At 35.2% G+C, this 16,528-nt stretch overlaps 1 protein-coding gene across 6 annotated transcripts in view; it reads left to right on the top strand.

The window, feature by feature from the left end:
* ACSS3 (acyl-CoA synthetase short chain family member 3) overlaps nucleotides 1-16,528 on the top strand; it is a 148,239-nt gene that overhangs the window by 42,016 nt on the left and 89,695 nt on the right. For 4 of the 6 annotated variants that reach the window (XM_082418961.1, XM_082418962.1, XM_082418963.1 and 1 more), the window contains 2 exons: nucleotides 7,199-7,387; nucleotides 11,064-11,198. The exons of 1 other annotated variant lie outside the window; for it this stretch is intronic. In XM_082418961.1, the coding sequence (XP_082275087.1) occupies nucleotides 7,199-7,387; nucleotides 11,064-11,198 (324 nt within the window). Of the gene's footprint in view, nucleotides 1-5,312; nucleotides 5,351-7,198; nucleotides 7,388-11,063; nucleotides 11,199-16,528 lie in introns of those variants that run through there. One more of the 6 variants, XM_082418965.1, reaches the window with a different exon arrangement.

The following is a 16,528-nucleotide window of genomic DNA, read 5'->3' as shown; positions in this document are numbered from 1 at the left end:
CTTGCATCTCCCTCCCACCCTCCCTATCCCACCCCTCTAGGTGGACACAAAGCTCCGAGCTGATCTCCCTGTGCTGTGCGGCTGCTTCCCACTAGCTATCTAGTTTACATTTTAGATCAACCCAGTTCTTTGTTATCTTCATTCCTGTATCTTAATATGTTGAATCCTGTTGGAGGAAAATTACCTCGCTAAAAATACGGGTTTACTACAAATTCATGGTCCCTGGTATCCACTGGGGCTTCAGTGCTGTATTTTTTTCTCCTTTAGCATTCCCTTAATAAGTTTTGTCTTCTGCCCTCCAAAGGCCATTTTAAACTTTTGACCTTCCCATCTCCATGCCTCAAGCTTAACAGGGAACATTGATTCAAACCCAGGAACCAACTTTGTGAACAAAATCACTTTCCAACCAGTTACTAAAACCAAAAATCTGGGCCCATTTCTTCCCGTCCTCCCATTATTCCCTGCATCCATCAATCATCAGTCCCTATACAGTCTACATGAAGTATTTCTCAAATCGTATTATTTATTTTTATCCCCAGTGTCACAACCCTAGATCTTGCAATAATAATTTCATTGCAAGAATAAGGAAAGTGCCTACTTCTACAGAGGATTTAACACTTTTGAATTATTACACATTGAACTTAGGATAAATCTAAACTTAACAGAGCTTAACAAGGCTCTAAAAGATACAGTATATGACACTAGACCTTTCCAGGCCATCTCACAACCTTTTTCACCCTGAATTCTTGCTCTATCCATTCTGAACTGCCTTTACTTTCTCAGGCAAATTCCTGATCCAAATAGCAAATTCCATGAGGATTAGGAACTTTGGCAGAAACTATCAAGTGAGTAAAAGCAGGAGGAAGTCATTATTACTCGACCATTAACGCCTAGAGTGGAAAGATGTTAAAATGGGAAAAAGTGGAGGCAATAATTAATTATTTCTTTTCTATATAATTCCTTTCCTTTTTATTACACATTCTGTAGTCATGTCATGAGTAAATGGTAGGCATCAATTACATTTTCTATTCTTTTAGACCTTGGACTTCTCCTTGATGTAAGATGATTTTCTCTGTCAACAATGGCCTGACTGTTACATAGAGGTACTATTTTAAAATGAACAAAGTGTCCTTTATAAGATGTGATAAATTTTGATGATGTACTTGTAAATCACAACATATGAATATTAAAGAAATGGAAGAACATATTCCTTATCAAGTCTGTGAGCACATATGCATAGAGAAATGTAGGGTTGAACTAAATTTCTGTGAAATGTAGTCTGAAATCACATTAGTCTTGAAAGCTCACAGATTATTGAAATTGTGGTTAATTTGAGCCTGAACTAAATGGATTAAACAATTCTCCATTTCATTCTGCTTGCAAATACACAGTCTTAAAATGACGAAATATTGATTGACACCCACTTGTGAAGAAAATGGGAATGAGAAAAATGATTATTCTGAGTAATGATATTTATTCCTTCATTTGGAGAAAATTATTTGAAAGGAAAAGTGTTAGAAAATGTTTTCTAGCTCACTGTCAGATAACTATTTTGAAAATTAGATACTACTTTTTACTTTTTTTTTAATTTAATAGAATTCTGTTTTAAAATATGAATATATATTCTCTGTTTTAGATAGTAATAATACGTTTTACTCTTGAATATAAATGGTATACTTTTTTTTAAGTATTTGTTTATTTATTTATTTATGGCTGTGTTGGGTCTTCGTTTCTGTGTGAAATGGTATACTTTTATCTTTTGAGGAAAGATTTCTCTTTTAATAACATCACATCACCTCCACTTTCCTTTTATTGAAAGGAATATCTCACAATTGAATGGACTTAATATAGCATCATATTTAAATGAGAATTATCTCAATTTCATATCCAATAAATAGTCACTGTCTTAAAAAGTTACATTTCTGGGAGCTTCTTATGTTAGATGAAAGTATTTTGCATTCCTGAAAGATTTCCTTTCAAAAAGATAGTTTTAGTATTATTTCAGGTCTTAAGCAGTTTTAGTATAACTGATTCTTTTCACAGGTATTTATTTACCTGGATGCATGGCTAGTGCATGACCAAAAGAAGAAACAATTCATTAGAGATAAATTTTTACCTTTTTGGTGGCTCTCTATTTGTGTACAAGAAAAACCAAAAACGTGTGTATGATGTCTGTGTATGTACAAAATATGTGATTAACTTATATGTTTAAAAGTAAAATGCAGGTATTTTAGGTAATTATCTCTTTCTGTGGGGAATTCTATATATTCTGAAGAACAGGTCATTCATCCCCAATTTTAGTAAACTGTTTCCTCAGATATTATAGTTGATTTTTAAAGTAGTTACATTTTCTGATACTGATTCGACCAGGGTTTGCAGAGTAATATCATCGCCGCTGAAAAACATGCTTTCTCTTGTCTTCTCTTTTGTGTAATTTTCTTTGACATGGCCCTGAGGTTGCCTCTGATTGTTATGTTTTTACTATAATTTGGACACCAATGCTATCTTTGTCATACAAACACGATTTTCTTTAGATGGACACACTGGCAGTTTGTGAAGCAAGTGCTAATTTACTCTATAGAACATAGTCTTTGATCAGTTTTGACTAATGTTTATTTTTGTGTCACGGGCTTTTGGTCATGAAATTCTACTAAGTCGCAGACTGCTTTTTTCCCAATATGGTTTATTACAGGATATTGAATATAGTTCCCTGTGCTATACAATAGGACCTTGTTGTTTAAACATCCTATATATAATAGTTTGTATCTGCTAGTCCCAAACTCCCCATCCATCCCTCCCCCGCCTCCCCCCATGGTCTGTTCTCTATGTCTATGAGTCTGTTTCTGTTTCATAGATAGGTTCATTTATGTCATATTTTAGATTCCACATATAAGTGATATCATATGGTATTTGTCTTTCTTCACAGACTGCTTTGGAATGAAGATTCTCCAGAATGAGTACATAAAAATTTTACTGAAGTTTTTTTCATTATTTATGCTTACATGTTTTTGTTTTACCATTCTAAAATTTAAAGTTTTTACTTGCATCTAAACCAAATATATGTGCGTTATATATAAACCAAATATATGTGTATACCGTTTTATATTACATAAATATTTGTTGCATTTTCTTATTTTATCATTACTATTTATGTATGATATTTTTTCCTGGACTGTGAATTTCTTTGCCTTAAGGAACATATCTTCCTCATTTTTGTACCTGCCGACTTGACCTCAGTATAGGACACATAGCAGATACTATATAACTTGAATCAATGGCAGGATACTTAGATATTAAAATAACTTTAAATTAGTACCAAAATAATAATTAGTTCATGTAATAAATAACTAGTGGGAAAAAGCAAACACTGTTGTTCTAAATGAATATGTATATATACATTTGTTTCATTTCTTCAGGCTTCGTCCCCAGGTCAGTTATCCTCATGTTAGAGGAGTATCATGGCCTGACCATGATTGTATGGGTTATGTATTGCCCTTGATGTCAGAAAGAAAACCAATTTTAGTGATTTGTGCCTGTATAAGACTATTAAATAGTTGATAAATTAAAATAGTTCTAAGAAGGTACAAAGATTAATATGGATTGGGTGAGTGGCACATGATTTAATTTTTTCTTCAGTTGAGAAACTGTAGGTTATATGAAATACATGTTAATTTTTTTTCCTTTTGGATAATAATAGAAATTATAAATCTACACTCAGACACCTATGGTAGAATAAGAATATAACATTGAATAAAAATAATATCTATCTTCCGTTTGATAATTTTCCATCAAAAAGCCAATGAAAACAAGGTGAACCCTGAAATAGCAATAATCAAATTGTCCTTTGTGTTGGTTTCATAGAACTTTATTTGATTGATTATGAACTCTTAGGTGACTGAGATTTCTAGATATTTCCTCTAATTGCTCGCTGTTGCTTACACTTATCTTCAAAATGATTATTTTTGCATCTGAGTAAGACTATTAAGTATTCTGTTATGGGGTTTCCAAATTAACCAACACGAGATATAATATATTTCTTTAATAAATTAATTTTTATTTTTGGCTGCATTGGGTCTTTGTTGCTGCATGCAGGCTTTCTCTAGTTGCGGCGAGCAGGGGCTGCTCTTTGTTGCGGTGTGCGGGCTTCTCATTGTGGTGGCTTCTATTGTTGCGGAGCACAGGGTCTAGGCGCACGGGCTTCAGTAGTTGTGGCACGTGAGCTCAGTAGTTGTGGCTCGTGGGCTCTAGAGCGCAAGCTCAGTAGTTGTGGCGCACGGGCTTAGTTGCTCCGCGGCATGTGGGATCTTCCCGGACCAGGGCTTGAACCCATATCCCTGCATTGGCAGGCGGATTCTTAACCTCTGCACCATCAGGGAAGTCCCAACACTAGATATAATATTAATGAGGAATATTTTTTAATGAAACATTCTCATATATTTTCATATTAAATCAATCCCATCTTTTGCTATGAGCTAATATTTCATTTTTCATTAGCTTATTTATTAGAAGTCTTACCTGAAACATATTTACCCATTCATTTTCATATTTATAAAAATAAATATATATATTTTAAAATTTAGAAGTAACAATGGAAAATTTTACTGGAGTGACATTTAGCCCCAGAAACTACTAAAAAAGATATTTTTCTCTATTGATCATGTAAAACTTTCGTCTTCAGAGCAACTTTAGTGTGGTTAGTATGGTATCTAAACATTGAGGAGTAGCTGCAAGAAGGGAGGTTAACAAGGCCAAATGGGCACCATCTATTGATGATACAGACATAGTGCAGCTTAATTTGACTGAAGATTGTCTTCAAGGCAGTGGTTAACAACTCAGATGCCTGCAGGAACCAGGCAGCTAATATAAATGGGAGACATGGATGAGAGAAAAATCAATTATCTGTATATATCACACCTCTATGGTTATGGAACTATGTTGTAAGCAGATGACAAAATAAACAGGATGTAGAAGAATATATTTTAAACCCAGAAGGAAAGAAAAATGCAAGCTCTGTTATAAATAGCCCTAGGGAATAGCAAGTTCATGGCAAACCCAGCAGCTGATCATTGGGTTCAGTTGATTGTTGTCATTCAAGAACACAGACCTACTGTGGCTAGACCTTCCAATTTTTCAAGAGAACCTGGAAATCTGAATTTGCATATGAAACCTTCTAAGTTTAATATGTTGGCTCATTTTTTTTTTTAGGTGTGACATGACCCCACCTTAAATACATCTTGGGGCTACATTTAGCCATTGTGAGATCCTTCTTATAAAGAAAGTCTTGAATTTATTGATTTCATTTCTTTCAGAGGACAGAAAAATTTTGGACATCTTCCAGCAACGTTGTGAAGTAAGACAGGATTATAGTTACTGAATCATTGCTAGATTGGGTTTTGGTTGAAAATTCTTTTTATTCAACACTATTTAAGGTGCCAAGGCTATAGCTGTAAATAGGACAAACTCTTCCCGTTGATCTCTCCCAGTGCTGTACCTTAAACAGGACACCCAGTAATGCGATCCCAGAGCATGGCCACTTTCTGCAGGGTTTACACTGAGATATTTGGATATAACGTTTAGTGTTTGTCTTGGTTCTTGAGCTCCATATAATAGAATTTAAGTTCATGATTGATATTTGATTTATCTTTCTTGTAACTTTCTACTGGACAACTTGGGGTTCTTAAAAAATTGCACTAAATTAGAGTTTGCAATATAGGGCAGGATAAAACACTGAGAGAGTTGTTTGTTACTGTCTGTCTTTCCCCAGAGCCCTTAACCTTGACCACATCTTTCCCCATTTGCACAGAGGAAGGGAATAGAGAGAAAAAGGAATAATGATCAGGATTCAGAATCCTTTGAACTTGTTCAAAAAGTAGGAGAGGCAGAGTGAAATGAAAGGAACCTCAAATAGCAGTGTGGCCTAATTCCTTCTCCCAGGCCTCCTCTGTTTACTATCTTGAACAGTCACATTCAAAGCCAAGCCATAGTCCTTCCATTTGCCCAGTGGATCCCTACTGACCCTTTAGCTCTCTGACCTGATCTATGACCACTTACTTTCTCACTTGTTCTTTCTGTTTCAGCTCCCTGGTCTCCTCTACGTTCCTCAGTCACATCACCTATGATCCCCCTTATGCCACTGTACTGGTGCCCTTTCTGCCTGAAATAGTATGCTCACAGATATCCACTTAGTCTCAACCTCTTATGTGTCATTGCTAAAATGTCACTTTCTTAGGTCTATCTTTTTTTTTTTTTTTTTTTTTGGGCCGTGCTGCGGCATGCGGGATCTTAGTTCCCCAACCAGGGATTGAACCCATGGCCCCTGCAGTGGAAGTCTGTGTGGAGTCTTAACCACTGGACCACCAGGGAAGTCCCTTTTGGGACTATTCTGATCGTCCCATTGAGAATTACATCCCCTGCACTCCCAATCCCCTGTATTTTGCTCTATTCCCCCATCAAATAGCACTCAATACCTTTTAACATAATACATAAATATTACATTTATTGCATATCCTCTGCTAAAACATAAGTACTCTGATAGAGATCTTTGTCTTGTTTGTTTACTGATGTATCAGAAAAGAGTGTGTGTGATGTATAGGAACTCAATATATATTTTTTAAATAAAAGAATGTTGAACTTCTTAGATCCTCACTTAGATCTGGCATACTTCCCACAGCTTGCTGTAATTGCCCATGAAAAGGTTTCTTGCAACAAATTTTATCATATGTAGGTTTTTGATCTTAACTGTTTCCTTCAACAGTTAACCCAACATATAAATAAATTTGTAATTATTTTATTTTTCTGCTCACTTGACAGATTGCCCCTTTAGCATAAAAGCTCCACAGGGACAAGTCTTCGTCTTTGTTTTTCAGTGTTGTGTTCCCAACCCTAAACACAATGTCTGGAGCATGATAGTTGCTTAGTAAAAATGTTGTTGAATGAATAATTAAGCAAATTTAAGCCATGGAATTCATATGGCATAATAATAGTAAGTTGGTTTGTAGTCAATTATTATAATCCAGATGTCTGTTATCATTGTCACCATCTAAACTCTTACCACCATCATCAAATATGTATTTCTCAGACTTCTATAATCCACTACGGGCCGGGGGGCGGTGATCATCTTCTTGCGTTACTGTTGTAACTGAGAAGTTTAGTGAATTATCACAGAGAACACTTTGCTGATCTGATGATGTTGTTATAGGTCTCTAAGCTGGCTGGTGTTTTGGTCAAGCATGGTGTCAAGAAGGGTGACACCGTGGTTATCTACATGCCCATGATCCCCCAGGCGATGTACACCATGCTGGCGTGTGCTAGGATAGGAGCCATCCATAGTCTCATATTTGGGGGATTTGCATCCAGAGAACTAAGCAGTCGCATTGATCATGCAAAGGTAAGTGCTTTATTTGGAGAAATCAAGTAGTAGCTGCATATAGTACAGCCATATTTATCTGTGGATGAACCATCGAAGAGTGATCTGTACTTATTAGATCCTCCTATCAAATGAGATAAAGTTTACTTTTTATTTGGCATACACTATTAACCAAAATTTTATTTTCGAGTCAGTCCTATGTGGTAGACATCTTTCTAGATACTGTGAAGAATATAACATATAAGTGCAAGCCTTTCAAGTTAACTTGCCGTATATTTGTGTAAGACATTTAAGAAAAATAATAACTAATTTACTCATTCAACATGTATTTATTAAGCTTCCACTCTATGCCTGGTACTGTCCTTGGAACTGGTTAAGAAATGATACTTATCAAATGGATGGGACACATGACTAGTTTTATAATCTATATATTTCCAGGAATGGTGGTATAGCACAGTGGTTAAGAGGGGGTGTTAGGGACAGGTGAAGTTACACGTTTAGATGGGGTACTAAAATCACAAACTTGAAAGGCTGTTGTGAAATATCTTTGAGATATTGAATTTAAAACACTAACACAGTGCCTGGCATATAATATTCATTAAAAAAAAAAGGTTAGCTGTTATTATTCTATGAATTTAGAGCAGGAATCAGCAAACTTTTTTCTGTAAGTTACCAGATAGTAAATATTTTAGGCATTTCGGGTTACATGGTTTCTATTGCGACTACTCAGCTGTGCTGTGGTAGCACAAAAACAGCCTTAGACACTGCAGGAACTAAGGGCAAAGCAGTGTTCCAACAACACTTTACAGAATGTAATTTGGGCAGAGTTTGGCTCTGAATCATAGTTTGCAGATCCCTGATTTAGAGGCAGGAATGATATCTTTTAGTTGGGGTGGCTGAAGAAGGCTTCCTGAAGGAGGTGAGATTTGAGTTACGTCTTGGCTAAAGTTCAGCTAGTTGAAGAGAATGACATAGTGGGATCCAAAAGCCTCGAAAAAGAATAAGAGTCTAGCATGAGAGGCAGGAAAGGGTAAAAATTCATTTAAAGGACAGCAAATAGAACAATGTGATTGAAGAGGGAGAGAAGGTGAGCTTGAAAAGGCAGTTATTGTCTGAATTGCATCCTGTAGACGCTGACCGGTCGAATTTTTGAGCAGGTGACTGTCATGTTTTAAGCAATGTTAAGAGGAGGCAAGTCTTGCAGTATGATGTGAGAGAGGTTAGAATGAGAACCTTTGGTAGGTGGTCTCTTTGTGAATCAGTGGCTAGTGGGCAATGTGCAGGAGAGGAACAGCAGTGGGAAGATTAAAGAAGGAAGGTCATTATGGGAGTAGGAGATGACTGACCTTTATAGAGTTTTACAAGCCCAGGATGAGAAACATTCTTAACAAAGAAAAGGGAACTAATATATATTGAGGGTCCCCAGAGTACTAGGCATGGAGTGAGGTTTTACATATCTGACTTCATCTGGTAATAGATCAGTTATTAGAACTAGGAAGCTGGTTTGCACACTAACTGGCTGGATTCTCTTTTTTTCTCTCTTTTTAAAAACATGTTGAGTTAGTGCTTATGAAGGGAAATCTAGGGGGGGGGAAGTATCAGTCAGTCACTGATCTGCAAATCAGTGGGCAGCTGGAGACTTCTCTGAGGAAGCTATAGACTCTAGCTTTTCAGCTACAGAAATCTTAAACACCATTTGGGCAAAGGTATTGTTTCTTTTTTAAAAGATTTTATACGATGTGGGAAAATTTATATATATATATAAAATAAGAATTTATAAAACTTATGCTGTATCACTGGAGGAGTTTTCATCCATAAGACACACACACATAGACACCTCCCCCACCCCCAACCTTGTTAAGGAGTTTAGGCAGTAAGTGCATATTCTTATGGGCGGGACCATTGAGCAAGTCAAATTAATGGCGAGGAGACAGAGATAGAGATACATACCTGAGATATTTGGATGATAATTGAAACCAGGGATGATTTTGATGTCGTGATTTTCAACTAATTAGGCCGAAGAAAAAGTTTTATTTTAACAGATGAAGATGGGAAGAATGTAGTCCACTTGAGATGGAATAAAACCTCCAATAAAAGGCTGTTAATAGAAATGTGAAAGGGATTATTTTCTAGAGGAAGAATCTAATTTTGACTTTATTAAATTATTCAACTTTTGATATATTCTATATATGTTTTTAATTTGATGTGTAACTTACTTTCATTTATTCAGAATTCAGAATTCTAATCTTACGGAATGTTATCTGGAGTTATTTGTGTACATATTTCAGATACTAAAATGTGAATTATATTCAAATGTCTGACCTTTAAAAATATTAAAAAAGGATACAAGATTTACTTTTTCATTTCTTTCCTTTTTTTTTTTTTGCCTTTAAAAGGCAGCTTGAAATAGTGGAAAGAGGAAGATTCTGAAATTGTCAGTACTGGCCCTCTTTCTGATTCCAACACTTCTAACCTAGAGCAAGCTATGCAACTGCACTGGGCCTCAGCTCCATGAATATTAAATGATATTAAAAACCAGAAAGTGCTATATATGCATATATTTGACATTATATAAACCTTCCCTAAATGAAATGTATTGTAACCAGAAATCAAAATTCAGGAATAGGTGCACTGTGTTGGACTGATTATCTTTCTCCTGAGTAATTTATTATCTGTTTCCTTTGCTTTGGATTTTTCCGTGAAGATATCTTTTAGGTGTACTTAAAAGAACAAAGATATGTTTGTTTTGCAGATTAATGAGAATTTTGGTTCATTGCCACAAATATTTGTTGAGAGCTTATGGTATGGCAAGCATTGTAATAGGCATAGGAGACAGGGAGATAACGGGGTCCAAATTTGGCCTTGGAGCGCTTCCTGTGCAGAGGTGGGGACAAAGAAACACTTTGACTACAGTTGGATATCTGAGGCCTGCTCAGAATCTACCAGGGAAGGAAGATTGATCCTAAGCCTTTTAGCTACACCTGTGCATATCTTGAAGAATGACTAGCAAGTTGTCAAGTAAAGAAGAGTGCCAAGTGTGTCTTAATGACGGGGCCATGTTCAGGCTTTGTGGGGCTTGAAACTAAATGAGGGCCCTTTTAAGAAAAATATGACAAAATTACAATATAAAATTTGGTGAAAATGAGTATGTATTTGGAATGAGAAAAGAATCATAAAATAATTATTGGAGATTCAGGTCTCTTCCTTCTGCAGTCTCTCTAGGTGTTCAAGCAGAGATGCTTACATAAAAAACTTTAGAAATGCTTCCTAATAGCAGTCAGGCTGGGTCTCCCCCTGCTAAGAAATGCTACAACTTCAGCAACAACCAGCTGTTATGCAGGCCTCTGCAAGTGAGGGGGCCCTAGGCTTCCATTTCACTGGTTCATGGCAAATTTACATCTACCTGATTTAATGAATTCTTTCGAAAGTATTTTTTAACAGCTCATGTTTATTAGCCAGAAACATCATTAAGTGTGGAATTCTGAACAGGTAAGTGAGATTTATGTGGAAGTGGTTAGGGCTATAACATTTAAAAATAGCTTATTGGTTTTCAGGCCATTTATTTAATAGAGAACAGAATCATTCAAATGTTTCTTAAGAAATGTTAAATTGTCAGCCTGCATCTGAAATATTGAGGTTACCTTAATTAGGATGGTTAAGCTTTCTCATGTATTTATTTACTTATTTTTCATTGTAGCCCAAGGTCGTTGTTACAGCATCGTTTGGCATTGAACCTGGAAGGAAGGTAGAATACATACCACTTCTAGAAGAAGCTCTGAGAATAGGACAACACAAGCCAGATAAAGTTCTCATTTATAATCGTCCAAATATGGTAATCTGAATATTGAATTTGGTCCTTGCTTATGGTGATGTGCTAAGGATGACTCTTTTTGACCATTTGAAAGGAACACTTGATTTATAAACTGTTGAATATACAATACTTCAGGAATGTCACTATTTTTGGCAAAAAAGAATGATATTTTCTGTCATTATAAAAAACGAACTTAAAACAAAAAGAGTGGAACATAGGAGTATCTGTAATATTAATGAATTAGAATTAATGTGTAGTCTATTGTGGTGTCCTTTATTAATTTACATTATAACTATAATAATAATACAGTTGACCCAATGCAGGGGTTAGGGACACTGGCCCACTGGGCAGTTGAAAATCTGCTTATAACTTTTGACTCCCCCATAAACTTACCTAATAGCCTATTGTTGACTGGAAGCCTTACCAATAACATAACCAGTTGATTAGCACGTTATATGTATTATATACTGTATTCTCTTACAATAAAGTAAGCTAGAGAAAAGAAAATGTTATTAAAAAAGTCATAAGGAAGAGAAAGTAGATTTATAACTATATTTACTCATACCATAAGTTTATGTCATCTGTTTACAAGATGAATTGTCTATCAGTACCTGCATCAATATTGGCTTATATGATACAAAACACTGTAGATGTTCTACGTATTACAACACTAAACATCAAAAATGAAAAGATAATGTGAAAAAGAAATTCATATTTAGCTATAATGATTCATGCATTGATAAAGAAGCAGCAGCAATATGATTGCTTCATGGTAGCCCAGCCTACACACTAATGAGTGAATAATTATACAGTTTTTATGGCATATGGCATTACAGTCATATTCATACTACAGTATTAGAAAGACTGTTAAATTTTTTAAAAAACCACTTACCTGTGATGATAGGCTGATACCCACTTTTTCCAGTTACAAGAGAAAGAGGCATACTGTATAGTAATGTAATTCTTTGAAAGCAAAGTTATAAAACAGTAAGAAAACTACCGCATTATTAATTTTATATTAAATATCACTTACCTTATGCCTATGCAAGGATAAGCTAGTATCTACATATATGCATTCATGACATAACTTTTTCTTATTTTTTTCGATATTTCTAAGCAATGTGGTTCACCTGCAAGTTTTGTCAGGGTCATGATCTGAATGTGTATACTCTGACTGGATGCTTAAACTCTCAGCTACCCAGTCTTGATTAATTTGCATTTAAGATGTCTTTTAAAAACTTTAGAAAAAGTAATTGGTCTAGAAATAAAAACTATGTTCAGGAAAACAAAATATGAATATTCTAAACAGATAAATTATTCTGTGATCTGTGAAGGAAGGAAAAGCAGTAAATAGATCAATGACTATATTTTACAATGCTTTTTCTAACAAATTTGCCCTAATGATCACCTCATTTCTACATCCAAGCTAAGTCTCCAGCTATTTATACTGGGACCAATTTGGGTTTCTAGCAGATTAAAATATTTTGCAGAAGGAAAATTAAAAGTGTGCAAAGAATCATGTATAATTTTGTAGAACTCTTGAGAGGTTATCTGTGGAAAATGCTTAAATGACAAGACATAAGAACAGAGAGCATTAAAGCTCTCTCATTTTGATTACCACCTAGCAATTCGCGTTACCACGTTAAATTCCTGTGTAGTTTTAGTAGTCTGTGGTTCATGAACTGTTGCACTCAGTGATTTTAATATTTTTACTGTCTCGAAGAAGAATTTTAAATTTCTTTCAGATGACCTCCAGCATGTTTTTAAAAAAGGTTTGTTGCTGTTCAATCAGGGAATGCAAAGTCAGTAATAAAGAAGGCTTTGGGTAAGAGAAGGTTAGAGGAAGGGTAGGAACAAACACACACAAGTGTTTAGTGTGTGTGTACTATTCACACATGTATGAATTCATGTAGAATTTACAAAAAACTTAATGCTAAGCACAAAGTACTTTCAGATACTCCTTATTTAATTCTTACATTCTTATAAACCAATAAAGTAGATGTTATTACTGGCCCCATTTTACGGATGAAGAAACTGAGTCATGGACAGGTCATAGCCCAGAGTCACAGCTAATTAGTGGTGGAGCCAAGATTTAAACCCAGTTTAATGACTTTTAACCAACAAGATATGTGCTGTTTTCTTTTACTTTATAAATACATTGGATATGGATATGAATGTTTCCTATTCAGATTTTTCTCAGGCAAATATCTTCTTTTTCCTCTTTTTTTATTATTAATTTTTGTACACTATCTCTATTCAGCATTATTCACATCTTAATATAATATGCACATTGTAGGTACTCAAATTATTATTTTATTTTAATTTTTGAGATAGAGTTTACATACAATAAAATGGACAGATCATAAGAGTACAGTTTGATGCATTTTCAAAATTGCATGCACTTGTGTAACTACCATCCAAATCCAGATATAGAATTTCTCCATACTTGTTCCTTTTTCCAGTCAACCATTCCCCATCCCCAGAAGCAAATGCTTTCTGATTTGTATTGTCATAGATTATTTTTGTTCATTCCTAGGCTTCATATAAATAGAAGCATACCATATATACTCTATTGTGTCTACCCTCTTTTGTTCAATATGTTCTTGAGATATACTCCTTGTGTGGCATGTATCAGTAGTTTATTGTTTTTTTACTGAGTAGTATTTCAGACCATAAATATATCAAAAATTGTTTTTCCGTTCTTCTATTTATGGATATTTGGGTTATTTCTACTTTGCAGTTATTATGACTAAGGCTACTATGAACATTCTTGTGCAAGTCTGTGTGGACCTGTGTTTTCATCTCTCTTGTGTAAATACCTAGGGGTAGAATTGCTGATTCATGTATTAGATGTATATTTGACTTTATAAAGAACTATTAAATAATTTTACAAAGTGGACATATCATTTTACTGTTCCACCAGAAAATTACAAGAGTTCCAGTTGCTCATTTTCATTATCGTTTGGTATTTTGTAAAAATCTACTTTGATACATAACCATATAATCTTGCTTGTACTTTTTGTTGCATAGTGTAACTTTTTTCCATCCCTTTCTTTTTAACCAGTAATGTGTTTATATTTTAAAACATTTTCTCTTATAGATAACATATTTTAGGGCCTTAATTTTTTTATCCAATGTGACCATCTCTGCCTTTTAAATAAATATTTAGTCTATTTACACTTGATTAAAAAAAAAAAGTTGGTAGGCTTCTCTTCCCTCTTAATAGGTAGAGATCCACTTTCCCTTTCCCTCTCCCATAACTAGTTCCCTTTCTCTCCCTCTTTCTTTTTCTTGAAACCTTTCCCTCTGTTTTGACTTTCCTTTATTTTAGTTGGATGTCTCTTGTCCTTCATATCTGACAGGCTGTTGAGGCAGTTATTAAGCCCAGTGGACTGGCTTTGCTTTGAGCTTAGAGAGACACAAATTATGAGGCTTGGTGATGCATTTCATTACCAGGATTGCATTTTTGCCAGAGGAAATAAAAACCTGGCTGCCACTCCTAAGCCTCAGGCAAGCAATGACGGCTTAACTGGCAGGTCACATCAGTCACCCCTGGTGCTTCCCCCAGGACTGCATTTTAAGAATGATAACATTTAGGAAGGGCATGTCTATAGAAGTAAACACATGTATGTAAAGGCTAATGTTGATTTTTCCCCTCTCTTCCTTTCATCAGATCTTCTTTTTACATTCCTGTATTTCTTAGCCTGAAGAATAACCATTCATTCAAGTCCTCATTTCATTTTATCTGCAATTATTTTTGTGATTAATCAATTGACCTTTTTTATTACACAGTGTTATGATTTTTTTATAGGTCCGTAATTGTGATGGCAAGGGCTTGATAATTTGAAATTAGTCGTGTTTATCTGGTACATGAAAACAAATGGAAATTTACAATTTGGTCACAGTTATCTGTTTTTATTTATCTAAATGGCACATCCAGGGCACATTCAAGGTGAGGCTGGAGAAACCAGTTGGGCCTAAAACTTCCTCTTCATGAAGGTCAACTCAGATTGTTGTCTATCAATGTGCATATTCATATAGGCATCATATTTGTGATATTATATTGAAGTGTTAATCCGTAAATGTACCCACTTAAATATATGACCAGTTTCTACAACCCTGATCAAAACATTAGGGAACCAGAAAAGTGGAAATGGCCTGGCTTTTAAAAATCTGTCAGAGTCTCTGGACTTAGTTCAGGGATTCACCTTGATGAAGTGAATGGCTATATATACTCTCTAAGTGGTGAACTTATTTTCACTGAGGAATGAGTAGTCTTGCCTTGTGCCTACTAACAAGTTCACCAACTGTAAACTTCCTGATGTGTCATCTTGAGCTTAGTCAACATTTCATAAAATAACTAGATATGTACTGGATCATAACTAGAATTAAATAGCTATAACTCCCCACTAGAGTAATTTTTCCATAAGCCACTTCCTTCTTCTTCACCTATCTGGCTTATTTCATTAGCACCATTTTTAGAGAGGTCTGTCTAACTTAAGATGTGTCTGTCTAATTCATGGCTCTATTATTATAAAGTTTATAACACTAGAGCTTGGTTCTAGGAACAAAAAAGAAAACAAACATTTCTACCATATTAGTCAATAACGTAGATGGAGGAAGACTTGGATAGCTTTTTGTATATGTCTCATACTCTCATTAACTTCAAAACTGATTTTTGTTCTTGAAAAAGCAAATGTAGATTACTCCTCCACCCCTGAAAGTTATTTAATATTCTCTCATTTGGAAAAATGGCCACAGTATTACTCTTAAATGGCCCTGTATAAAGAGAAATTTTAGTGGGTTAGTTGAGATTTCATTGTGAAGACAGTAGTTCCAAAGTAAAAGAAATAGGTTATGAAAAATAGAAGTTAGGTCCATCCACGTCTCTACAAATGACCCAATTTCGTTCCTTTTTATGTCTGAGTAATATTCCATTGTATATATGTACCACATCTTCTTTATCCATTCATCTGTCAATGGACATTTAGGCTGCTTCCATGTCCTGGCTATTGTAAATAGTGCTACAGTGACTATTGGGGTGCATGGATAGACCTAAAGTCTGTCATACAGAGTAAGTCAGAAAGAGAAAAACAAATATTGTATATTAACACACATATGTGCAATCTAGAAAAATGGTACAGATGAACCTATTTGCAGGGCAGAAATAGAGACACAGGCGTAGAGAATGACGTGTGGACACGGGGCGGGGGAAGGGGGAGTGGGATGAATTGGGAGATTGGGAATGACATATATACACTAAAATGTATAAAACAGATAGCTGGTGAGAACCTGCTGTGTAGTTCAGGGAGCTCAGCTCTGTGCTCTGTGGTGACCTAGATGGGTGGGAT

This window comes from Balaenoptera physalus (genome assembly GCF_965194825.1).
Source record: "Balaenoptera physalus genome assembly, chromosome: 13".
NCBI classification, from domain to species: domain Eukaryota; kingdom Metazoa; phylum Chordata; class Mammalia; order Artiodactyla; family Balaenopteridae; genus Balaenoptera; species Balaenoptera physalus.
This window is presented reverse-complemented; position numbering and strand designations above follow the sequence as displayed.